The following is a 25,189-nucleotide window of genomic DNA, read 5'->3' as shown; positions in this document are numbered from 1 at the left end:
GGCTGATTTTCTTTTCTCCCCATGGGCCACTTTCTGGGGGTGCTGTGGAGTGACTAGAGTATTCAGGGTTTCCTAGCTGGCAGGCTGCTCACCCTCTAGTGTTCTTGAAAGCTCTTCCTAGAAGTCACGGTCATGGCCAACTGGACCTGCCCTGAGGCGTGGCTTCTGCTCCTGGGTGTTCATGGCATGCATGCCAGGTAGGGCTGGATTCTTGGCCCATCTGTGTGTTTTCCTAGGAATTAGTGGACCTTCTTTGGGGCATGGAGTTAATACCCCCATACTTGGACCCAGACACATACTGGCTCAGCATGAAGAACACCACGCACAAATGTGGTGGAGTAGGAAGGAGGTGCTGACGACTGGACGAAGAGGGAAAAGTTCCCCAAATCCAAAGGGATTGGGACCCCCTTCCTGCTGAGTTTCTACTCTTGGTCCTCAGCCTAACCAAGACTTCCATCCACCGCCTGCATCCCAACCCTGGGGGCTAACATGGTCGTGTGGCACATGTTCTGAGTAGTGTTCTAGGCTCCCACATCAGATCACTGTTTGTGGGAAACGAGCAGTGTTCGGGGCCCTGCCACCCGGACCCTCAGAATTAGAATATTGGAGTGTGACCCAGAACTTCCTTTTAGACACGTGTTCCAGGAGGTTTCTTATACACACAGAAGTTTACGAATGACTGTTCTAGGGACGGCAGAGGCGCTGGGCAGTAGGGTCCTGTGAATCTAAGTCACGCTCTGTAGGCCCCACCACACAGGAACACCAGCAGGTCAGAGCAGCAAGGGAGTCAACCGGCCCTTTCTGGCCCACAGCCCAGAACCCAGGGGGCAGTGGTAAGTCGTGGTCCCAGGAATGCCTTCACTGGTGCGTGACCAGTGTTGTCATGCAGGGCCCTGCACTTGGGGTTTAATGCTCTGCTCTAAAAAAAAATATATTTTTTTATGTTTATTCATTTATGAAAGACAGAGAGAGACGGAGCACAAGCAGGGGTAGGGCGGAGCATTAGGGGGATACAGAATCCGAAGCAGCCTCCAGGCTCTGAGGTGTCAGCACAGAGCCCGATGCGGGGCTCGAACCCACAAACTGTGAGATCATGACCCGAGCTGAAGTCGGACACTCAACTGACTGAGCCACCCAGGTGCCCCTAAAAAAATACTTTTTAAGACACTTTTGAAATGCTTAATATGTCTTTCAAGTGAAGGCTAATGGGACAATGGAGCTTAGAGCCTCTGCTCATATGCGGTCTTATCTGCCTCTGCCTCCCCAGGTGGTCTTATCTGTTCTCTGCTGTGGGCTCCCACTCGACCCCACCCTGCCTGCCTGGTGATTTCCACTGCCCTCCACCCCAGCAGGAGCCTGAGTGCAGGCCCATGACCATGTGCTGAGTTGTGGGGGTGAGGCTGTGGGTGCTGGTGAGGGTCTACACTGCCCAGTAAGTACCCCTGAGCCTGAAGAAGTGCAATGAAAATAGAAGAGAAACAAAACAAAACAAAACATCACAACACCATGACAGGTTGGAAGACAGACTGCTGAGAAAGGAGAAAGGGTTTTTTCTGCTTTTTGAACTTGGGACCCCACATTTTCAGTTTGCACTGAGCCTTGTAAATCCTATGGTAGGCCTGGATGACTGTAGTCATAAATCATATTCTTAGTGGATTTATTTTGCTGGTGGCTTACATTAGTGAAATAATATGTTCCTTCCCTTGGTCTCTGTGTTCCCATTTTATCAACTCTTCCTGTTGATTGTAATACTCAAAGTCTTCCATATGTTGACAAGTTTCTTTATATCATACATTCCAATCTTTTTCTTTCAGTGAATGTGAATCAAAGAAATTTTGACCAGCAAAGCATTAATAAGTTAAAAATTCCCTTGTAAGTTTTATGTAAGGGTTTCGAAGATTTTAAAGAGAATCTGTGAAAGCTATAATCTTTGCGTGGTTTATCTAATTATTAAGTGTTCCATTTCAGCTGCTTGCATTTGGTTATCTGGTTTAGCTATTCCAGAGTGCTTTGCACTGCGTCACCTGGGCAGGCCAACCTAGCATGGTGCACTTAGAACACAGGTTGTGCTCAGGGAATACAGAAGGAAACGTGTGAGAATTGGATGTGCCCATGTCTTGGCAAAATGTTTTAATTTTTATTGTTTGAAGGGATAAGCAGCTGATAACACCAGGCCTGCTTATCTTCAGATAGAAGTTGTTACAGTCTGTGTCTCAGGGACCACTTTCTTTTAAAAAAATTTTTTTTAATTTTTGATGTTTTTATTTATTTTTCTTTTCTTTTTTTTTTTAATTTTTTTTTTCAATGTTTATTTTATTTTTGGGACAGAGAGAGACAGAGCATGAACGGGGGAGGGGCAGAGTGAGAGGGAGACACAGAATCGGAAACAGGCTCCAGGCTCCGAGCCATCAGCCCGGAGCCTGACGCGGGGCTCGAACTCACAGACCGCGAGATCGTGACCTGGCTGAAGTCGGACGCTTAACCGACTGCGCCACCCAGGCGCCCCAAATTTATTTTTGAGACAGAGAGAGACAGAGCATGAGCAGGGGAGGGGCAGAGAGAGAGGGAGACACAGAATGGGAAGCAGGCTCCAGGCTCTGAGCTGTCAGCACAGAGCCCGACATGGGGCTTGAACCCACGAACTGTGAGATCATGACCCTAGCTAAAGTCGGACGCTTAACTGACTGAGCCACCCAGGTGCCCCATCTTTAAAAAATTTAAAACAAAATTATTTATTTATTTTTTGAGAGAAAGACAGGGTGCAAGTGGGGCAGGAACAGAGAGAGAGGGAGACACAGAATCTGAAGCAGGATCCAGGCTCTGAGCTGTCAGCACAGAGCCTGACGTGGGGCTCGAACCCACGAACCGTGAGATCATGACCCTAGCTAAAGTTGGACACTCAACCAACTGAGCCACCCAGGCGCCCCTCAGTTGACCAATTGCTACTTGGGATGGGCTTCTCCTGGTGTTCCTCTCATCCCTCCACTGCTCTCTCTCAGTCTCCTTGTCTTTGACTCAATCTCTGAATGTTGGAATTCGGAGGGCTTACTCCTGTGCCTTTCTTTCCAACTCATCTATATTCTCTTGTAGCTAAGAACGTAGGCTCAGAATCAGGCTGTCTGAGTTCAGTTGCTACCACTGGATTCAGTTGGCAATCTTGGCCAAGCTGTTTGGTGAAGTTACAGTTTTCTGTGAACTTGTGCTCCATGGTTTTACATGTTATAAAGTAAGAACAGTAATAGTACCTTCCCCATAGCTGGTGTGAAGATTAAATAATTCATCTTAATTCATGTCAAGTGAATAGTAAATGTTTTTAGCTACTAAAGGTTAGGTGTTTGGGCTTCTGCTTCTGACTATAATGAACTAGCTTCTGGCAGACCAGTACTCCTATCCAGAACAACCAGATAAGGCAGACAAAACGTCTCCTTGAAGGCCCCAGAGAGCTTTTAAGGCACCCAGGACTTGGGAAACCAAGATCCCAGAGAGGAAGGAGAGTCATTGAGGTCAGAGTCAATGAGTCTGACATGCTTTTCACCTTGATGCACTTATCAGTTCATCAGTGGCAGGTGCAGAGACTATGAAGGCAAGCAGAAAGTGACTGAGAGGAGGCTGGGAAGTCAAGGAAAGCCATGAACAGTTTCTTAGTGCTGAGGAGAAGAAAACAGAGCCCAGAGCTTATGGAAGTAGATGGATCTTAATAAACACTCCGTGTATTCAGTCAAGACTGAAAGATTACTCCTAGAAGTAAGGGTTAACTGAAAACAGATTAGGCCTACAAAGACAGAAACCCAGTTCTGAGTGAGCTCCATCCTTAATTGGATTAAGGTCATCTACTCCTTAAACTTGCCAGAGCTAAGGAAAATCGTCTCTGGAGAAAGATATCACCCAGAGCCTTAAAGTTTCTTCACAAAAAAATGATTGCAGGGGCGCCTGGGTGGCGCAGTCGGTTAGGCGTCTGACTTCAGCCAGGTCACGATCTCGCGGTCCGGGAGTTCGAGCCCCGCGTCGGGCTCTGGGCTGATGGCTCAGAGCCTGGAGCCTGCTTCTGATTCTGTGTCTCCCTCTCTCTCTGCCCCTCCCCCGTTCATGCTCTGTCTCTCTCTGTCTCAAAAATAAATAAACGTTAAAAAAAAAAATGATTGCAGTCAATAAAATATACAAAGTATATCCAGACATGGATCATAGAAATATCTGTATGTGTGATACAGATCCTAGAGTTATCAGGTATGTTCATTAAAACAATTGTGATAAATACACTCAAGAAAATAGGCAGGATAGAGAATTTTAACCAAACCAAACACAGCAGGGGTATATAATATAAAGAAGCAAGTAGAAATTATAGAAATGAAAAATACAAAAATTAAGAATGGAGTAGATGAGTTCAACTGAAGATTAGGCACATGTGAAGAGAAAGTCAATGGCCTGGAATAGCTCAATAGAAGACATTAAGAGCAATTTGTGGAGAGCAAAAAAGGGAAAATTCAGAAAAGAACCTAATAGGCATATACTACACAGATCTAAGATACATGCATTGAAGTCCCAGAATGGGAGAAGAAGGAAAATGAGACGGAAGCAACATTTGAAGAGATAATGATGAAGATTTTCCAAGACCAAAAATGATAACAGGCCACAAGTTCTGGAAGTGCTATAAACCTCAGATAAGATAAATACAAGGTAAACCACGCATAAGCACTTCATATTAAAATTGATGGAAATTAAAGACAAAGAGAACATGCAGCCTGAGAAAAATAGACTCTCTTAGTTACAGAGAGGGAAGGAGGCAAACCATAAGAGACTCTTAAATACTGAGAACAAACTGAGGGTTGATGGGGGGTGGGGGAAAGGGTAAAGTGGGTGATGGGCACTGAGGAGGGCACCTGTTGGGATGAGCACTGGGTGTTGTATGGAAACCAATTTGACAATAAATTATATATATATATATATATATATATATATATATATATATATATATAAAGAAAAATAGATTCTCTTTAAAAGAACAACAGTAAGATTGGCATCTGATGTTTCAGCTGTTACTGGAGTAACAGTTTGCTAGTACTCCAAGAATTCTGTATCCTTCAAAAATATCTTCCCAAGTGAAAGTTATATGGTAATCAAAAGTATCAAGAACAAAAGAAAAAACAAATTGTATTTTATTAAAATTAAAAGCATTTGTGCTTCCAAGGATATCATTGAGAAAGTGAAAAGACAACCCATGGTTTGGGAGAGCATTTTGCAAATTGTATCTCCAAAAAAGGACTTGTATCCAGAATATATAACTCAACAACAAAAAGACAGTCCAATAAAGAATGGGTAAAGGATTTGAATAGCTATTTCTCCATGGAAGATCCACAAATGACCAATAATAAATACATAAAAAGATGCTCATGAAACACAAATCAAGCCCATGAGATACCACCTCACACTCATTATGATGACTAGAATCTAAAAGAAAACAAGTGTTGGTGGAAAACAAGTGTTGGCAATTGGAACCTTCATGCATTGCTGGTGGGAAGGTAAAATGGTGTAGCCTGTGTGGAAAACACTCTGACAATTTCTGAAAAAGTATACTCAAGAGAAATGAAAACATGTGTCTATATAAAAAGTTATATGTTATAAAAAGTTAAATGTTTGTATTAGTATTGATAGTAGCCAAAAAGTGGAAAGAATCTGATGTCCATCAACTGAAGAATGAATAAATCAGATTTGCCATATCCGTACAATGGAGTATTATTTAGCAATAAAGGGAAGGCAGTACTGATAAATGCTATAATAGGGATGAATCTTAAAGACTTTACCCTAAGTGAAAAAAGCCAGCCACAAAAGACTACATATTGTGTGATTCCGTTTATATGAAAGGTCTAGAATAGGCAGATAAATCCATAAATCTTTAAGACAGAAAGTAGATTAGTGGTTTCTGGGGGCTAGATGGGAGTGTGATTGTGGGAATGACGAGTTACTGCTCATGGATATGTGGTTTCTTGTTTGGGTGATGAAAATATTCTAAAATTGTTGTGATGGAGGCACAAGGCTGTGAATGTACTAGAAGCCAGGGAATTGTACACTGTAACTGAGTTATATGGTATGTGACTTACATCTCAATAAAGCAGTTACCCTAACAATGGAGGTAATGTAAGGATGTTTCTAGACAGTAGGCACTGAAGAAATTTGTTGCCAGCATACTTTCACTAATGAGATACTAAAGAGAGTTCTTCAGGCAGAAAGAAATTGTCACAGATGGGAGCACAGAACGGCAGGAAGGAATGAAGTGTGAGAGAAGAGGTAAATATGTGGGTAAATTTCAATGAATATTGACTGCTCAAAACAATGCTATGTCATGGGGTTCAAAATACATTTCTCAGTATCTCAAAAGGTCTAGACCATACTAAAATAGCCTAGTGCCCTTAAATTGGGAAGTGATAATGCTCATTTTTAGTAGGTTACTTCTGATTTCAGGAAGCCTTGTGGTCATCTGTAGGGCAAATTACTAAAATAATAAATAAGGGGGCAGATAAGAATGAATGGAATAATAGAAAAGAAATTGAAAGGAAATATGGAATAATAAAGAATAGTAGATTAACCCAAAATATGGCAAAAAAGGAGGAAAAAGGAAACTAGAACATATAGATTTGAATGTAAATATAAGCAATCACTTTAGGTTAACAGACTTTGATTAAATACTTGTATTAAAAAACTAAAATCACTAGGGGCACCTGGGTGGCTCAGTTGGTTAAGCGTCCAGCTTCAGCTCAGGTCATGATCTCATGGTTCCTGAGTTCAAGCCCCGCGTTGGGCTCTGTGCTGACAGACGGGAGCCTGGAGCCTGCTTCGGATTCTGTGCCTCATCTCTCTGCCCCTCCCCTGCTCGTGCTCTGTCTCTCCATCTCTCTGTCTCAAAAATAAAAGTAAACATTAAAAAAAAAACGAAGATCATCAGATTGGACTAACAAAACTCATGTCCTTCTTAAAAGAGACACATCTTAAATATATGGGCCCCAAATGTTGTAAGTAAAACACTGGAAGAAGATAAGCCACACGGCACTAATGTCAGAGAAGTGGTGTGGCTGTCCTGGTAACAGGTGGCGTAATGTTTAAGGTGAGCAACATTACTGGAGAAAAGGAGGAAATCTCATACTGCTCAGATTGTCAGGTCACTAGGAAATATCAACCAATCAATCAATCCAATGTTGATTGAATTAAAAGGAAAAAAAGAAACATTCACAGATAGTTAAAAGCAGCGTGGAGAGAAATCTGAGAATCCCGCGTAACAAACATGTAGCTGTTGAGGACATGTCTTTTCCATTTACCGGGCCATAAAATGAGTTTCAAGAAATTTCAAAGAATTGAAATCAGAGTATATTTGCTGACTGCAGAGAAATTAAGCTGGAGATCAGCAATAAAAAAAAAAAATACTTGAAAATCCTTAAATATTTGGGAAGTATGTAACACATTTCTAAATAACCCATGGATCAAAGAAGAAATCCCAGTGGAATTTAGAAAATACTGTGGACTGGAGAGAGTGAAAATAGGGCATATCAGATATTGTGGGCTGTAGCTAAACCCGACTTAGAAGAAAATTAGAGTCTTAAATGCACCTAGTTGAAAAGAAGAAAGACTGAAAATTGTTAAGATTTTAGATGTTAGAACAAAGCAGCATATTAAACACAAAGAATGTAGAAGGAAGGAAATTATTGAGATTAAAAAAACCAAAATGGTGGAAAAGCAACATAATGAAACCTTGGTTCTTTGAAAAGACTAATAGATGAATGAGGGTCCTCTCCTAAACTGTTAGAGAAAAACGGGAGGAAAGCACAAATTAGCAATATCAGGAATGAAAAGGGGGATAGCATTGCAGATCTTGAAGACACAAAAAGCTGTAATCTTTAGGTACACCAGTGGTTTGTGAGATTTCATCTGCCATGTTTGTATTTAGGCCCAAACCTCCCAAAATTGATTTCTCTACTCAGCACCTCTACTTGTTTTAGACATGTTAACAGAAATCCCAATGTTATCCTGTCTCCCTGCCCCCAAGAGCTTTTTGTCTAATGTTTCTCATGTTTGTGAAAGGTATCACCAATATATATTAATTTGCTCCAGCAGGAAACTCAAGATTTTGCTTCTCTCTGTTGGATACACCACACCTAATCAATCCCCATGTCTCTCTGGCTTTTCCTTCTCTCTTCCCTCTCTTGGCCTAAATCAGCCCTCTCCCTTCTCCTCTGTCTGTCACCACAGCTTCCACCACTGTCCATCACCCCTTCAAATTGCCCCCCAATTCCTGCAGTGGCATTTTCACTTGTCTTCTCCCTTCTGTCCCCACACTGCAAAGCTGGTCCTGCGGGCATCCATTTACAACCCTTTCACGGCTTCTTGTTTTCCTAGAATCAAGTCTAAAATCTCCTGTGGCCAGGACGACTCCTCTTCCACAGTCCTGGCCTTTCTTCTTTCAGTGTTCTGACTACTCACACTCCTCCCGCATCAGGGCTTTTGCAAACTTCAGCTCCCTGCTCCCCAAACTTGTCCCGCCATGAAAACAAGAACAGACACAACAAAGGTGACTAATGCATTGTCCTCATTTCCCTGAACTCCCACCAGCTGTTCAGGAACCAGTCCCATCTACAGTGGGTGAGTGCTCCCTGGACTGTCATAATCATGGTCGGCTCCCTGGGACGTGGCACCATGCCTGGCATGGAGAATGAGCTCGGGAAAGGATTATTAATCTGCATTAGGGAATGGAAGAGTGATAATGGATCAATAATAATCCTGGAATGTAGCGCTGATACGGGTTTTCAAATGGACTGAAGTGAAACAAAACGGAAAAAGGCACCTGTAAACATAAGTAAATATTCCAGCCTCTTCAGGAGAGAAGTTTAATGCGTTCTTGGTTATTTATTTAATGATAAAAAGGTCTTTGAAAATAATTCAAATATTTACCAGATTATCACACCCCCTCAGTTTAAGCTCTTAATGGGAGAAGTCTTGCCTTTGTCTTTCTTGTAGACTTTGGCAGAAGCCCTTGCCTTTGGTTAGTGAGCTGTACAGTTTTGTTGACTTAAATAGAAATCGGAGGCTTGATTTGGAAACTGCCTAAATCAATTTCAGGACATTGCTTCTCTTGCTGTAGTTGGTGGCCACAAATAACATAACTTACTAAAGGTTTCTGAGGAAGTAAAATCCAGCCTCTTTCAAAGTAAATATGTTCATATTACTTCATCATCCATATAGGCTGGATCTTCAAAAATATCCTTGTACTTTACCCTAAAACATTTATTAAAATACCTGTGATGTATTTGTTGTTCTGAATAAATTAAATGGGCACCTAGGGATTTAAAAGTTTGAAAAGGATTTGTTGGGGCTGGCCAGCAGGACCTGTTTTCTGATATCACATAAATCAGTTTCATTTGGCCTTTCTGTAGGAAGACGGGCCAACGTTACTTGAATTTTTTAAATATGTAAAATGACATCTTTAGATGAAACCAATCATTTTTCATTGTGAAATGTCTTATATATACAAAGGAATAAATGTGAAAGGTTTGTACAGTCTGAAGGACAATGAAATGCATGCCATGTCCTCGCTATCCATCTTAGGAAATGACAGAGGGCAGCCACAACGTGCGTACCCCCCCATCTTGTCCCTTTGCAGTGGTCCGTATGGGTTATGTGGGAGCCACAGCCCACAGATGCTTGAATGGCTGAGCCAGGGTTTTGTGCAGGTTTTATTAAGAAATTGTGAAAGGATCATGGGGCACTGCTTATTGGAAAACTCTCTTCCCTAACTTTTTTTGCTTGTCACCTAAGTCCAGTTCCTTGTCTTTGCTGTCTTTGGAAGGAGCCATAAAGTTTAAGGAAGCCACAAGCTTTGTAGCAACAGATGCGACATTTGAGGGCGAAACAGGGGTAGTGCTCTTAGAACTGACCAATGGAAACATGCTGACGGCCTTTGTACTGCTCTTAGCGCTGGGAGGAGCCTCAAAGTGGGGCATCCAGGGGGCCCACAGTCAACCATGCTGGAGAGAGACGGGACCCACAGCCACGCTTCATTTCTGAGCCAGTAGTGGGGCCAGCTTTGTGGGTGTGTGACCAGTGCGGTCAGAAGGGCCCTATGCTTGCAGCTGCCATCTTGAAAGGCTTCATACTTTTCTCTTCGAATGCGCATTTTGTACAGTGGGACGATGGAACACGCTCTAGAGGCTTGGAACCACAGCTCATGCATCATTTTGCCTTTTGCTGCCCCCTTCCCTCCCTGGGAGGGGTTCACAGCTGACTACTCTCCACTCTCTGATGCTCCAGGCCTTTCCGCCAAGCACCTGCTGTTGTCCTCTGTCCCCGGTAGGGGCTCCAGGAAAGACATGCATGATTTGTGGCATCTGAGGGCTGGGCATGATGGTGGCATTCCTTCATTGAGCTGGCAGTGTCCTGGTGTGTTCTTTGGGCACCTTGGTGGAGTGAGCTTCTCACCCACCACTGGTCTGGACACTAAGCACTTCAAGTGTGAAGTTTCATTCCCTGGGGGCTGCGTGTCTGCTGTGGGTTGAGGTGGCCGGCTCACGGGAAGAGGAAATTGACCTAAAACAGCAATCATAAGATGTTGCTTCTGAGTCTGTGGGTCTACTGGGTGGTTCTTCCAGTTTGGGCCAGTGTGGCTGACACCTGCTGGGCTCTCTTGTGTCTGTCATCAGCTGGTGGGTCATCTGGAGGCTTGCTGATCCCTATTGGCCTCAGCGTGTGGCAGTTGGCAGGATGTCGGCAGGGGCAGCAGGAACAGACAGACATCCCGGAGGCTGGCTAACCCTGGCTTCTTCGTGTGCTGGCAGAGTTCCAAGAGCACTAAGCGAGGACAGCCCCAGGGGAACAAGTATTTTTCAAGTCTCTACTATGTCACATTTGCTACTGTGTTGGCCAAAGCAATACACAGGCCAACCCAGAGTCTAGGAGTAGAGAAGGAATCCACCTCTCGATGGAAGGAGCCACAAAATCATCTTGTAAGTGGTGTGGATCCAAGGACGGGAGGAAACCAATGAAATGACATTAACAAATGATATTTTGGGTTTTCTTTATTTTTTTCTCTTAAAAATCAGTGTATGTGTTCCCGCTTCTGAACTATTACCAAACTTAGCTTCAAGGATAACCCCTTGTGTATATTTATAGAACACTTCCATGCAAATCTATTTTATTGCCTACACTAAGGATCACTGGAGACCCGCTGCCAAACCCAGGTAATCATTAAGCTACCCCAGTAATATGCCACTTTGCTGGATTAATGAAAGAAAAGATTATACAGATCAAGACGTGACATCAGCCTTGTTTTAGATGTTTTCTTTCTTTTTTTGTTTTTTCCAGGGTGGTGAGTCTGCCTTTTCTTTTTGAATGCACTGTCTCTGTAGGAATAATCCAAAGAACCCGAGTGACCTTGGGCCACCTGTCTGTAAGGCGTGGAGGGCCTGTTTTAATGGTTTGTCAAGGTGGAGTGACACAAAATTCCAGGGTATTTGGAAGGGCCCTTCTTGTGGCTCTGTGAGCGACTCCCTCCTGAGCACCCCGTCTACCCTCCCACCCCCCCAGAATCCTGGCCACAGATTTATAGCCTGCAGCCCGATCTAAAGTTTTCCTGTCACACCACCGTCCCTGCTGCTCGACTTCCCTAACGGCCACACTTCTGGAACAGCCCTGTAACATTATCTTCCCACAGGGCTCCCTGCTTTGTCTTATGTCCTGAAGTGCCCGGCAGTGTCCTGGCCACTCTGCCCCCAGAGCCAAGGAAGGAGTGCAGGGGACATGCTGCCCGGGGGATCAGAGTTGACATGAAAATTGTTGGAGTCAGGAAATTCCAGGGCCCTTAAGTCATTCAGGAAGCCAGTTGACATGAGCGGCCAAGGATGGGGATCAGGTTGCCTTGGGGTTAGTAGGAATTGAGGATCCCTGTCAAGAAGTGGTGTTTCAGGGAGGTGTCTGAGTCCTCCATTGTGTAGGCAAAGTTTGGATGGTTCCGTCTGAATCTTTTTTTTTTTAAATTTTTTAACGTTTATTTATTTTTGAGAGACAGAGACAGAACACAAGTGGGGGAGGGACAGAGAGAGAGAGAGAGGGAGACACAGAATCTGAAGCAGGCTCCAGGCTCTGAGCTGTCAGTGCAGAGCCCCATGCTGGGCTCAAACTCATGAACCGTGAGATCATGACCTGAGCTGAAGTTGGAGGCTTAACCAGTTGAGCCACCCAGGCGCCCCTCGTCTGAATCTTGAGAATCTCCAGGTCGGAATGAACCTCCACTCACTCCCCATTCACGTTGTTGTGTTCTTTTGTAACTGGCCCTTCGTTATCCCTGACCAGATCGAAGAATTCATTTGCGTTTACTTATCAGTTTGCTTTTAAAGTGATACCCGAAGCTGACCCCCTTAAAGTATTTAGGGGATTTTACAGTTTCAGTGTGTCTGTCCAGCCCAGAAGCCCTTTATTCTTACTCCTTGGTTCATGTGATGGTTTAAATATTAATCTCATGTGTCTCGGGTGCACCGATGAGGTGGGGCTTGTGTTATGGAATGGAGCAGTCAGTGTGTGTTGACTTGTGTGGTATTTTCACAGGCCACCTGTGCTGTGGGGACCCCTGTTGTGCACGTGTATCCCGCTTGCTAAAGGCTGCGATGTCTGACGTTGACCCTTTCCTGTAGCTCCGCATACACTTCCTGACAGATTAAAAGGCACACGTTCATCTTTTCCGTTTTAGTTAAATTCACTAGCACAAATTGCCCATCTGTTAATTAGGGGAGCAGGGTTGTGACACTGGCTTAGGAAGTAATGGCGGCCTTTCTTCTGGAGGGAGGACTGGGGCATTTCTATGGAGGCTGCTTGGGTCCCGGGAGCCCGTGGCTGCTAATTATAGAGAAGGAATACGACTGAGGATGAACGTCCACACATTATAACAGTTGGTTTAAATGGCTTTTTTTTCTCTCCTGCGTTCTATTTGTGTGTTATATTTACTCCATAAAATGATCTTTGAGGGGAGGAAGCGTTTATGTGTTCCTTGGTGCCCAGCCCGTGGCTGACATATAATTTTGTTAAAATGGAACTATGGAAAGGGTAGTAATGATGCCCTGAATGTGAGGAGAGGGATGATGAGAACAGGCAGTCCGGCTAAGCGTTTGGGATTCTGTTGTCAGAGGCTGGGAGATTGTGGGGTGTTTTGCTGTGGTTCTAGGCTGGCCGGGAGCGTCCGAGGCAGATACTCGGTGGGCCAGGGTGAAGGTGAATGAAGAAAACCAGGTCTTCGTATTCATCTCAGGCTCCTGAGAATAAAGTCAGAAGGTGTGGGATGGAGAGGATGTGCAAAGTGGCCACGGTGGCCAGTAAGAACGGGGCTGTATCTGCTGGTGGCGGGGGAGCCCTGCCTCTGCCCCCACTGAGGAGATCAGCATAGGGCTGGGTGGGGTGAAAGCCAGCACGGGGTGCTCCCTGCTCTCTCCACACTAGGTGCCCCAACTGAATGAGTGGGAGGGCCACAAGCCGTGTATGCTGGAGCTGGCCCGGGTGGCCGGAGGGGGCTGAGAGATCAATTCTGGGGAGTTTTGTGAGCACGTTGTTGAGTGTAGCCATTATTAAAAATGAAATTATGTAAATGTACAATTAAAATAAGTTCTCTTCAAAACAAAGGTAATAAATACTCAAAATGTCACTTCTTAACGGTTTGATTATATTGTACTGCTACCCATGCATTCGAGGTTCCTGACATCTCTTGTAACTCTGTGGTGAAAATACTGTATAATGGTGGGGTGCTATGTCTCTTTTTCCAACTCCACACTCAGTGACTTCACCTTGGTGGCTTGAAACCGGCCATGGTGGGAGTATTTATACCACATACATGTGCACGTTCTGCATCTTTCCACACCAGAGCACACTTCCTCTCTGACTTTGTTCTGTCTGTCTGGCCTGAGTGTGGACCCCAGCCTCTGAATGACTCACACCCCCTTGAGGAGAAGCAGAAACTCTTTATCGAAAAGCCTCTTTCTCTGGACTCACACATTTCCGGGGGCTGAGGCAAAAGAAATTGTTATGGCTTACAGGGCTTTCCTTATCCCCATCTTCTGGTCTGTTGATTATAAGTGGGATTAAAGACAAGCACAAGTGTTGGTCCTCCCAACAGGACAGACTAAGTAAGTCTTCTTAGTTAACATCAGTAGGAGGTCGAAGCAAGACTGAGCTGCGGTGATTCTAGCTCGACACATGGTTTAGTGTTAATAGGTCCAGTTTCTGATGGAATTTTCCATCTAGAAGTGATCAAGTCTGATTTCAGTCCACAGGAGACCCTTGACCCAGGAGATGCCTTCTGCAGGAAATCCTTCCTGTCTGCCTCTTCCGCAGGCTTGGGGAGGCGGTTTTTCCGCGTGTTTCCCCTAAACCCTGGGCGCACCTCTCATGCCACAATACAGTGAGTTTGGCCAACTTGATCCTTGGGTTTGAATTCTTTTTCGGATCAGATGATCTATCTGTAAAATGCCAGTTAAGAATGCTGAACCTCACCAGCAGGCCTTGAGTAGTTAAGAGGGGCAGTTTGTTATTGGAGAAATAAAATAAGTGAATCGAATAGGATTAACCCCTTCAAATGATTTAGCTAGGTATTTCTTACAAATAATAAAAAACAAATTCCTTTCATTCTGTTGAGGATAACTAGGAACAGGAGCCACGGGGTCTCTACAAGAATCAGCAGCCTGTTACAGATGCCAATTCTAGACAAGTCGACAGCCTACCTTTCTCTTGTCAAGGATAATGAGCAAAGCTTTTCCATCAAAAGAGACTAATTCCTAATTCCTTGTTTGAAATCTCACTTATAGTGGGAGGATTACCAGGCATTTATCTAGATGTTTTAAAGTAGTTAAACACTTGCCTTCACTTTCCCCCAATCTCTTGTCATTTTGGAATAAGAGCCTCGGCTCATCAGGTAGATGAATACTGAGAACCACCCTTACAGCCCAGGAAATCAAGCATGAAGTTGGATTTCCTCATAATGTTCATCTTTAGTAAAATATTTTCCTGTATTTTAAGTGTATCGATCCTTCTAAATGTCCTGTAATGCTGGCTGCTGCAGCAACCTCAAAATCTGCATGATTTATCACAGAGAAGGCTCTTGTCTGGCTCTTGTCATCAGCCAGGATGGCTAGTGGATGCTGGGCGACAGAACGCTCTCTTCCACGCGGTGATTAAGGAACCGGTGCTCCTCCTGTCCGGAGTGCTGCTGGTTTCTAGACTTTGGAGTCCTCCTCTGGCTTCTCTGCATCCGGCCAAAGGCAAGAGAAGAAAGGTGGATGTGCAGGGGTGCTAAGGCTGGCCTGTTGGGGGCCCTTTTTACCTTCACTGAAATTCCATTGGTTGGTACTCAGTTACATGGCCGTTAGCCCAACTGTAGGCTGGGATATGTGTTCTCTGTGCCCAGGAGGAAAAGGGAATGGGGTTGGCACACCTGTGGCATTGTCTTGGCTATACCAGAACACTGAGATGACACATACTACATTTTGCAAGTGTGGTATTATTGTCTTTTTAAATTTCTTTTTATGTTTTTTAAAGTTAAAAAATATTTATTTATTTATTTATTTATTTATTTATTTATTTATTTAGAGTGCATAAGTAGGGGAAGGGGAGAGAGAGAGAGAGAGAGAGAGGGAGAGACAGAGAGAATCCTAAGCAGGTTCCACGCTGTCAGCACAGAGCCCAATGTGAGGCTCGAACTCATGAACCATGAGATCATGACCTGAGCTGAAATCAAGAGTCAGATGCTTAAGTGACTGAGCCACCCAGGTGCCCCACAAACATGATATTTTCAAGTCCTCTGTAGGTTTGTGGCCATAGAAGGACGCAGAGTGGTGTAGTGATCGAGAGCATGGCCTCGAAGTAAACTACCAGCATCCAAATCCCAGCTCTACCATTTACCTGTTGTGACCCTGGGCACGTAACAATGTCTGTGCCTTAGTTTCCTCATTGTTAAAGGGGGATGACAATAGAAATGGATAGGGTTTGTGTGAGCATCCGATGATGTAATATATGTAAAATACTTAGAATTGTGTATGGAACATAATTAACAACATGTAAGTGCTAAATAAGTTGAAAAAAATTAGACTAGTAACAAAGGGACCTAATGTCTCCTTCGGTATGTTGTAATTTGGATCGGCTGTCATTCACGTGGAGAATGGCTCTTTTAGTTCAACTGTAAAAATGCTCATTGAGCAACTACTCATCGTAATGTGCCAGGTATGACCATAGAATCTGAATGAGCAGGCTTCTCACTCAATCAAAGGAAATGACATGTTCTGTGACTCTTAATCTGTGGTCACATCAGCATTATGATTTTGGTTTCCACGCGGCACATCCTCCATGGCTATTCCTGGGGCCCTCAGAGTGGAAAGTGACACTGGCACCAGAGGGCTCCTTCTCCTCCTCTGTCCACATCGACCAGACGGTGTCAGTGCCACTCCCTCAATAGGTGTTATTTCTGTCTACTCACAATGGAGTTTGCTCCCAATTTGTTTGTACTAACACATAACCTCTCCAAGTTATGATCCAAATTTCAGAAGAATGCTTGATTTCAAAAGACACATGAGGGCAATGTGAAGTGATTTCTCCATACCAAGTCCCCATCCCAGGAGGAGGCTGGGCTTAAAGGCTCTTTCTCTTGCAGCTCGACGACTGCACGCTACAGCTCTCCCACAATGGTGCCTACCTGGACTTGGAATCCACCCTGGCAGAGCAGCGGGACGAGCTGGAAGGCTTCCAGGATGATGCTGGGTAAGAGCGACGGTTGTCCCTGCTGACTAGTCCCAACTTTCCAAGATATGGGGGGTACATTAAGGCCTTAAAATATTCAGGGGAAACCACCATAGCTTTGACGGTCTCTTCACTCACAGTCAGGCAAAAGAAGGGAGATGCAAGTGACTGACCAGTAGTATTTGCAAACCCTTTTGTATTTTGAGTTATTCTTCTTGACGAGGCCACTCAGGGGCAGGGAAATTTCTGGCATAGTTTAGTTAAGCGGCTTGTAAGTTTTTTCTAAGTTTATTTTTTTATTTTGAGAGAAAGGGAGAGCATGAGCAGGAGAGGGGCAGAGAAAGAAGAGAGAGAATCCCAAGCAGGCTCTATGCTATCAGCACAGAGCCTGATGTGGGGCTCAAACCCGTGAAACTGTGAGATCATGACCTGAGCGGAAATCAAGGATCAGACTGAGCCACCCAGGTGCCCCTAACTTGTTTTTTTTTTTTTTAAGCCAGATATAATTAAATTAATATTTTCTAGATTTTAGTAGTTGACAACTATTTTAAGCATTGTTTATAATATCTTTCTGGGTATTTAGTTTCCTTGGAAGATGCCCTAGTAGTTTATTTTGTCCTATATCATCTTTTGAACTCATCACAGTGGGGAAAATAATTAGTAATTATGTTAATCAACATCAAGTTACTTTCAGCTTACATTTAGAATGCTTAATACTTCTGATTGCTGTGAATCTGAATACAACAATACACATAAAAAATCAGAGATGTGTACAGAAAGTAAAATCACCGTAGGAATATGAACATATGGTCAGCTGTTCCTGTATTTATGAGGTTATTGAAATAGCCTTTTGATTGGGGCCCCCTGCCTTCCTTTCTGTTCTCATCCACTCAGAATCAAGTATATCTCTGATTTCATCACCTTCCTCCTTAGAAACCTTCAGAGATTTCTTGTTGCTTCCAAATAATGCTTAGCTGTATTAATCTGATGTTCGAGGATCTCTGCAAAAGTTGCTCTGAAGCTGCCTTGCCCAAGTTAAAAATAGATTACAGCCAGATGAATATTGATTCTTCACAAATGGCTCAATAAATGAGGGAAAGTGGGAGCCTTCTTAGTTTTCTACCTGACCCTAGTTTTCCCTGCCTTAACACCTGCCACAATTTACAGTCCTTTATCCCTTAATTGTCCCCCAATTATCTGCTGCTAAAGCTCTACTAGGTCAGAACTGGGCCTGTCTGAATATCTGTCATCTAGCTTTTTTTCAACACATTATAGGTACTTACTGAACATTGGTGACCAGGTAAATGGCAGGATTCCACAATGGAGTCCTGAAAAACATGACCATGAGCCCTAAGGCTAGGGTCCTTGGTAGGAACCAGCAGGGTTTTCTGAGGACCCAGCCGTGTGTGGGAACAGACCTGAAAACTATGGTAGGCCGTACACACAGGAGGGGTATCATTATTATGTCACACCAGATTCTATTCATCATCATTAAAAAAATTAACATTATTAGATTGATAGACTTGTGAAGATTCCATTGCTATAGTTGTTTTTTAATGTGTATTTATTTTTGAGAGAGAAACAGAGTGTGAGTGGGGGAGGGGCAGAGAGAAAAGGAGACACAGAATCTGAAGCAGACTCCAGGCTCTGAGCTGTCAGCACAGAGCCAGAAGTGGGGCTCAAACTCACGGATCGTGAGATCATGACCTGAGCTAAATAAAGTTGGATGCTCAACCGACTGAGCCACTCAGGAGTCGCACCCATTGCTATGGTTTTTACCAAGTGTTTGACAATGACATCCCTTTATATAAGATGTGAGAATTCAGGCTGGATGACCGTCTAATTGGATGACTTCACTCCAGGAGTGTTATGAGTAGACTGCTGTCAACCTGAAAAATGTCTCTATTGGTGTTATAGTTGAAGACCATGCCCTGTTTGATTTTTTTTCTTTATCCAAATTTGAATTATTTGGAGTTGGGAGCTTAGGGGAAAAAAGCAACACTACATTAGACACCAGTATCAAGAGTTAAAAATGGAGAAGAATATAACATTTACAGAATGCCTCCTATGCTAGCCACTATACCAACCACCTTATTCACGGCATGTGCATTTAATAGTTCATCTTAGTGGTCATGCGACTGGATTTGGTTGTTTCTGTTTTTCATCTGAAACAACTGAGGGTCAGAAGTTAAATTACATGTCCTAGGAGACAGAGTCGGTAGAGGGTAGAGCCTAGTTTGAACACAGGTAGACTGATTGCAAGTGTGTATTCCCCCAGCCATCCCAAGAGCTTCCGGGCAAAGGCATTTCAGGTTTACTCAGGATGTGCATTGGCACCTTGGGTGACGTAGGTTGGTTCATGCAAGGACATCATCGGTCCCAGGCTAAAACGCTGGATTTAGTTCAAATAGCACTCAAGCACACTGCACGGAGGCTCCAGAGAAGACACATTTGCTGCCATCATCTGGCACTGTCCGCGTCAGCAGTCAGGTGCAGCCGTTCCTCAAGAGCCAGGAACCCTGCTGTAAGCTCCCAGAGGAGATCCTGGGGCTTTACTTTCTCACTCCGTTCCTTTGTGAATCATCACCTGGCCATCGGTCCATCTGAGGGGACCAGCCATGACCCCATTTCTGCACCCTAAACCTAAGATGAATCATGGCAAGACAAGAAGGCAGGACTCATACGTGGGAAACTGTGAACAGGAGAAGGTAGCCAGACCATGCTGGGTAGCTGTGTTTTTGGCAGGTGGGCTCCAAACTCACCCAAGATGGGGCTTTGTATCGTCTTTGAAAAAGCCTGGGTCTGTGGTGACCCACCCCTTGTCCTTTGGAATGTACCTAGGATGACATTCCTTTTCGTCCAGAGGAGTATGAAGAAGCTACCTTTACTGACATTGGTGGGGAGACCCCTCTGTCCCTGGCCTAGGTTGCAGAAGACAGGCCAGGATGATGCTGTCCTGGCATTGCTGGGTCACTCTGTTGTCTCTGGGTCATTTACCACCACTGAGCTCTGGCAGCATGTGGCAAATTGCTGGGAACTAGCTGCAAGCAGCCTGAAGGCTGAGTTTTCCCACACAGGTGGGACGTGTCTGGGTACATATACCTGCAGTGTCATTTGTGCTGAGTGTCCCTGCTAAGTCCTCTCCTAGGAGGTGTGGCATTTGGCAAAGGTCATGTGCCTAAAAGCTCATGTCTCCCACAAATGGCAGTTAAAACACAATTTCTTTCTAGTTAAGAATTGCCTTTTTGAGGTATGAAAAGGGCAAACGAAACCATTCTTTCTCTTGATTTGTGTGAATTACAGCAAAAATCTGCTAATGTTGTGACCGTGTAATGAAGACGTGTGGCAGGTAGTGTGCAAACGGTAGGGTTTTTTTGTACAGTGTGTTCTGAGAGAATTTTCCTTGCTGGAGGAGTTTCTTTGTTCTTGTCCATTACCCTGCTCTTTTATGCCAAGACTAAAAATTAACTCACTGCTTGTTTAGAATTATCACGTAAGCTATCGCTAACTGGAGAAGAGGAGAAAGACCTTCAAAGGTAGAAGGACAAAGCAATTATTATGCTGCCAAAATGGAGCCAGGTCGATTTATTGCCTTCTAAGGCCAGGGAAATCAGCAACCACAGCATGGTGTAGTGGAAACAGAAGCCCTGAACCCCCTGGATTATTATTCTTGACCCTGCCATTGTGTGACCTGGTACGAGCCACTTTATCTCTAATAGAGGTTTATAAAATGAGGACAGTATTACCCAAGTCCATTTCCCTCCCCATGTCAGTGGGGATCCCAACAAGTTCTCTGGCACCGGAGGAGAGCACGGTGGGGAACAGCACGGCGTAGTGGTTGAGGACATGGGCCCTGCGGTTAGTCTCATGGCTGTGTGACCGTGAGGATGCTACTTCACCTCTCTGAACCTCAGCTTCCTAGTAACTGGGGATAATCCTATCACATCCTTGTTGGGTTGATGCAGGCAAAGCTATGATGATGTGTAGTATCTGAAACATTAAGCTAGTTCCCAGCATAGAATACAAACTCAGAAGTAGTATCTTCTACTATAATTACAGTTAGAATTTGAGGAGATACACTGAAACGGGAATCACGGGATTTTAGACCTGGAGGGGCGCACGCGGGTGAACCGCTCTGAAATCTCCTTTCTTCGAGTTAGAGCAACCGAGGCGAGATCCTTGCCCGCAGGGCAGAGCGGGGCCAGAGAGACTGCCCCCGCCTCTTTTTTGCTTATTTCCACCTCCTTTGAACTCTGAAAGAAAACCAGCACCAGCTGGGGGGCACAGGGATCTGTCACAGAGAAGGTGGGGCCAGAGGTTGGCCCTGAAGAGGGTAGTGGCTTTGCGAGGTTGAGGGGGCCGTTGCAGGGAACGCAGTAGAGCTACGAGGGTCTCGAGGAGCACAGTGCTGCCGAGTGCTCTGAGGACCAGTGTGGCTGTTGCACGTGGGGCGTGTGTCCCCGGGGCTCCTGCCTTTGTCTCAGTCACTCAGGGTGCTCACCTTTGGCTCCGTTCAGGCCTGCGTCTGAAGGTCAGCTCTGATTCCTTCCCAGGTTCCTCATCTGCCAGGGGGGCTGCTAACTGCTCCCTGCCGCCATACCTGTCCTCACAGGGCTGAGTGGTGGTGGGGAAGTCGGGGGCCAGCCGTGTGGGGTGGTGGTGGGGGGTGGGGAGAGCTTGGCAGTGTGAGGGTTGTGGCTCAGACAGGAGGGTGTCAGGCCAGGCAGGGCTGGAAAGGGCTGAACGTTCGCAGGTACTTAGAGCCAAATACTCCTGGCCAAAGCTGCCTAGAAATGCTGGCTTCTAGGTGCCTGCTTCAGGAGGTTGGCGTGGGGCCCGGGATCCTGGCCTCTTGGGGAGCTCCTCAGGTGGTCTGATGTTCGCTCAGGCACCTACAGCACAGTCTTGGAGAGTATGAGCACCACCTGAGGAACTTTAACAGGTTCCCTCCCTGCCCAGCTTCAGACCAGTGAAATCAGAACTTGGGGGTGGGCCCAGGCAGAGGTGCTTTTAAAGCCCTCCAGGACTGCCTGGAAAGACCGTTCCTGAAAATGCTGCCGGAAGTTGAGTGAGGGAGTGTGACCCCCCCCCACCCCGCCAACGCTGAGCAGACGACGGTGCAATGGGGAAGGCTCTGTGTGCACTTGAATGCAGGTGGGGGAGCCCGTCTGCTGGGGCGTCAGCTTTGCAGTCGATGTGCTTCGGGGCCCCGAGGGGTTGGGGGGAGCTCTCATTTGACGCTTAGATGCCTAACTTCTTGACCTGTAGCTCATGAGCCTCCAGAAACTATGTGTGTGTGGGTCCACGAACCCCTGACGTTTCTGTGCAGTTTGTGCATATGCAAAGTTTTGGTTGGGGGAAATCAGCAATGAAGAGCTGAGCACTGAACTTGCCAGGATGGCACCTTTTGTTCGGAAGGGCTGGTTGTCTCCCTCACGGCGACCAGGGGCAGGCAGGCTTGGTGGTCTGCAGTTTGAGCCTTGCCCACACTGAGAAGACAGCAGACCATAACCTTCAGTGATTTGCCAAAGGAGCCTCAGGCCCCAGGCCTGCACTCTCAGCTGAAGGTAATCCCTTACGAGGAAAAGGGGGAAAACTGCTCGTTGCTTCCTATCCATGCCCTAACCGGAGTCTCTTTCAACTTGGGAGGAGTTTTGTGCATAGTTTGTTTTTTCAGGTTCAATAGGTTTTTAGATGTAGGTTCAGTATGTATTTTAGGTGATTTCTGTATTCTAGACCTAGAAACAAAGGAGACACAGGTAAAGATGTGATTGGATAAGGTTTTTAACCCCCACATCACACCGCAGGACAGGAAGATTACATATTCCTTCAAACTTGACATTTTTGGGATACAAAGAATTCTTTGAGAATCTATTGAAAGGCTGTGAAACTTCTCCCCACGCAAAACCTTGTCCACCAGTCCTAGGCCAGTGCTAGGCTGCCTATCAGTAACCTGGAGAAAACCTGCTTAGAAATGCTGACTTCTAGGCAACTGGGCGGCTCAGTCGGGTACGCATCTGACTCTTGATTTCGGCTCAGGTCACGATCTCACGGTTCGTGAGTTTGAGCCCTGCTTTGGACTCTCTGCTGACAGTGTAGATAGAGCCTGATTGGGATTCTCCCTTTCTCTGCCCCCCCCTGCCCCCACACCTTTCTCTCAAGATAAATAAGCTTAAAAATATTTAAAAAAAAAATGCTGGCTTCTAGGCACCTACTGCAGGAGGCTTGGTGTGGGGCCTGGGATTCTGGCCTCTTCAAGAGCTCTTCAGGGGGTCTGATGTTTGGTCAGAAGCCTATAGCATAGGCTCTCCGTCTTGGAGAGTACGGCCACCACCTAAGCAACTTTAACAGTTTTTCTTCCCGCCCAGCTTCAGACCAATAAACTAGGAACTTGGGTGGTTGGCCCGGGCAGTGGTGCTTTTTAAAGCCCTTCAGGGCTGCATGAAGGAGACAGTTCTGTAGGAAATTGGACAGGAGAGAATGAACTCCTATGCTGAGTGGACTGTGGGAGTGGAAAGGCTCTAAGTAGCTTCAAATGTCAGATTGCATCCCTGGACAAAGATGGCATCAGGTGGGCCTGGGTGAGCTGAGGTGGGCTCTGGGCTTTAAGGTGTGGGTGGGCGTCAGAAGAGACCTGAATTACAAAGAAGGAACCCTCCCAGAAGTCAATCAGGTACCAGGAAAGGTGGCCGCTGTGACCTAGTGTACCTGAACCTGATAGCTGAGGAAGGCGGGGTTGGGGGGTGGTTTGGGGTGTGTGGTGGGAAGGGGGTGCTGTGAATCTAGAGCTGTGGTACTAGTTGACGGATTACAGCAAAACATGAGTAAAATGGGCTACATGACATTAATAGCTGGGTAACAGTGACTTGAGAAAAGTAGCAAGGTTCTGGGGTGGGAGCCATCTGGGGAGAGGGAGAGGGCTCCTGCAAATTAGGTTGTGTTGAGCCATACTCGAGGTATGAGGTGGCCAGGTGAGACACATTGGCCTGGGACCCAGGTGAGAGGCATCAAGGGCCAGGGAGGCTGGGGTGATCCCTTGGAGGAAGGGAGTTGTAAACCTAAAACTTCTCTTTAAAAACGAGGCCCAATTAAAACGAGGGTAATTAGGGCCATTTGAAGGATGATGTGTTGATGACAAGACGCTCATAGGAGCCCGGACTTATTTTATCCTTCTACTTTGCCGTCTTTAGGATGTGACTTCCGTCTTTCCTATTTGATCACCCTTCAAATATGGCTGCTCGTCTTCTAGCATCATTAAGGCAAGAAAGCATGTAGTGGTTAGGGTAGATCTCGAACCAAAATAGGAAGGTTTAAAGATAAGTTTGGGGGTACTTGGGTGGCTCAGTGGGTTGAGTGTCCGACTGGTTTTGGCTCGGGTCAGGATCCCAGGGTTGTGGTATGGAGCCCCGCCTGGGGCTCCACGTGGAGTATGGAGATTGCTTAAAGTTCTGTCTCTCTCCCTCTGCCCTTCTCCTGGGCTCCTTCTCTGTCTTAAAAAAAAAAAAAATAAAATAAATGGAAAAAAGTAAGATGAATTTGTTTCTTGTTTAAGAGTTCAAACGTAGACAGTCATCCTTAGGTCTGGTAGAACAGCTGTCACGTCCTCAAAATCCTTCCATCTGTGTGCCCAGAGTGGTTTCTTCAGTTTTACCTTCTCTGCCTCCTGGCCCCTGGGGAGAAGGGAAAGGACAGCGGGGTGTGTGTCCATTCCTTGTACACATAACTTTGCTGTGAAGTGAGAGGAGTTCTCTTTTCCTGTCTTGAGGTGGGATGTACCTTTTACCTTGGCATATCCTGTGCTCTCCAGCACAAAGTAGACACCTTGGAACATGGGTGGACCAAGGGAATGAAGGAACATCAATCTGGGAGGCAGATGTAGGGAGGTGATAGTTCAGGCTTTGGGGTCAGACTTGCTGGGAGGAGCCTGAGCTCTTTGAATTTCTAGCTGTGTGACCTCAGCAAGGTTGCTTAACCTTTCTGGGCCTTAAGTTCCTCACTGTAAAAATGGCCATGTAACCTACTTCGTAGTAATCTTGTGAAGACCAAATCTGCATAAAGAGAGGCCTGGTACCCAGGTGAGAAGCGTTAAGGACCAGAGAGGCTGGGGTGATCCTTTGGAGGAAGGGAGTTGTGAACCTAAAACTTGTCTTTAAAAATGAAGTCTAACTAAAAAGAGGGTAGTTACAGGCCTGGCACATAATAAGCTTTCCGTAAATGTTAACAATTTAGGATTATTGTCTGAACCCAAACTGACCTAGTATCCTATTGGGAGCAGAGGAAAAGTATATCTGTGATTTAATTTCCTCAAAGTTTTAAGCTGTGAAACAGGAGATGTGGGCATATTTACTGGAAAAAGTGGGGATAAAATAATTAGATACCTTTTATTTCTCTAAAGCGAAAAGAATTAGCCAAAAGATTGTAGAGTCAGTGAAAGTGAGAGGGT

At 45.3% G+C, this 25,189-nt stretch overlaps 1 protein-coding gene across 4 annotated transcripts in view; it reads left to right on the top strand.

Annotated features, from left to right (window-relative positions):
- The window catches only part of FHOD3 (formin homology 2 domain containing 3), a 480,663-nt gene that overhangs the window by 45,487 nt on the left and 409,987 nt on the right, over window positions 1-25,189 (top strand). For all 4 annotated transcript variants that reach the window (XM_030336761.1, XM_030336760.1, XM_030336759.1 and 1 more), the window contains exon 2: window positions 16,661-16,767. In XM_030336761.1, the coding sequence (XP_030192621.1) occupies window positions 16,661-16,767 (107 nt within the window). The remainder of the gene's footprint in view (window positions 1-16,660; window positions 16,768-25,189) is intronic.

The sequence above is a fragment of the Lynx canadensis genome, chromosome D3 (genome assembly GCF_007474595.2).
Source record: "Lynx canadensis isolate LIC74 chromosome D3, mLynCan4.pri.v2, whole genome shotgun sequence".
NCBI lineage: Eukaryota > Metazoa > Chordata > Mammalia > Carnivora > Felidae > Lynx > Lynx canadensis.
The sequence above is the reverse complement of the archived record's forward strand: the minus strand, read 5'-3'. Positions and strand labels throughout refer to the sequence as shown.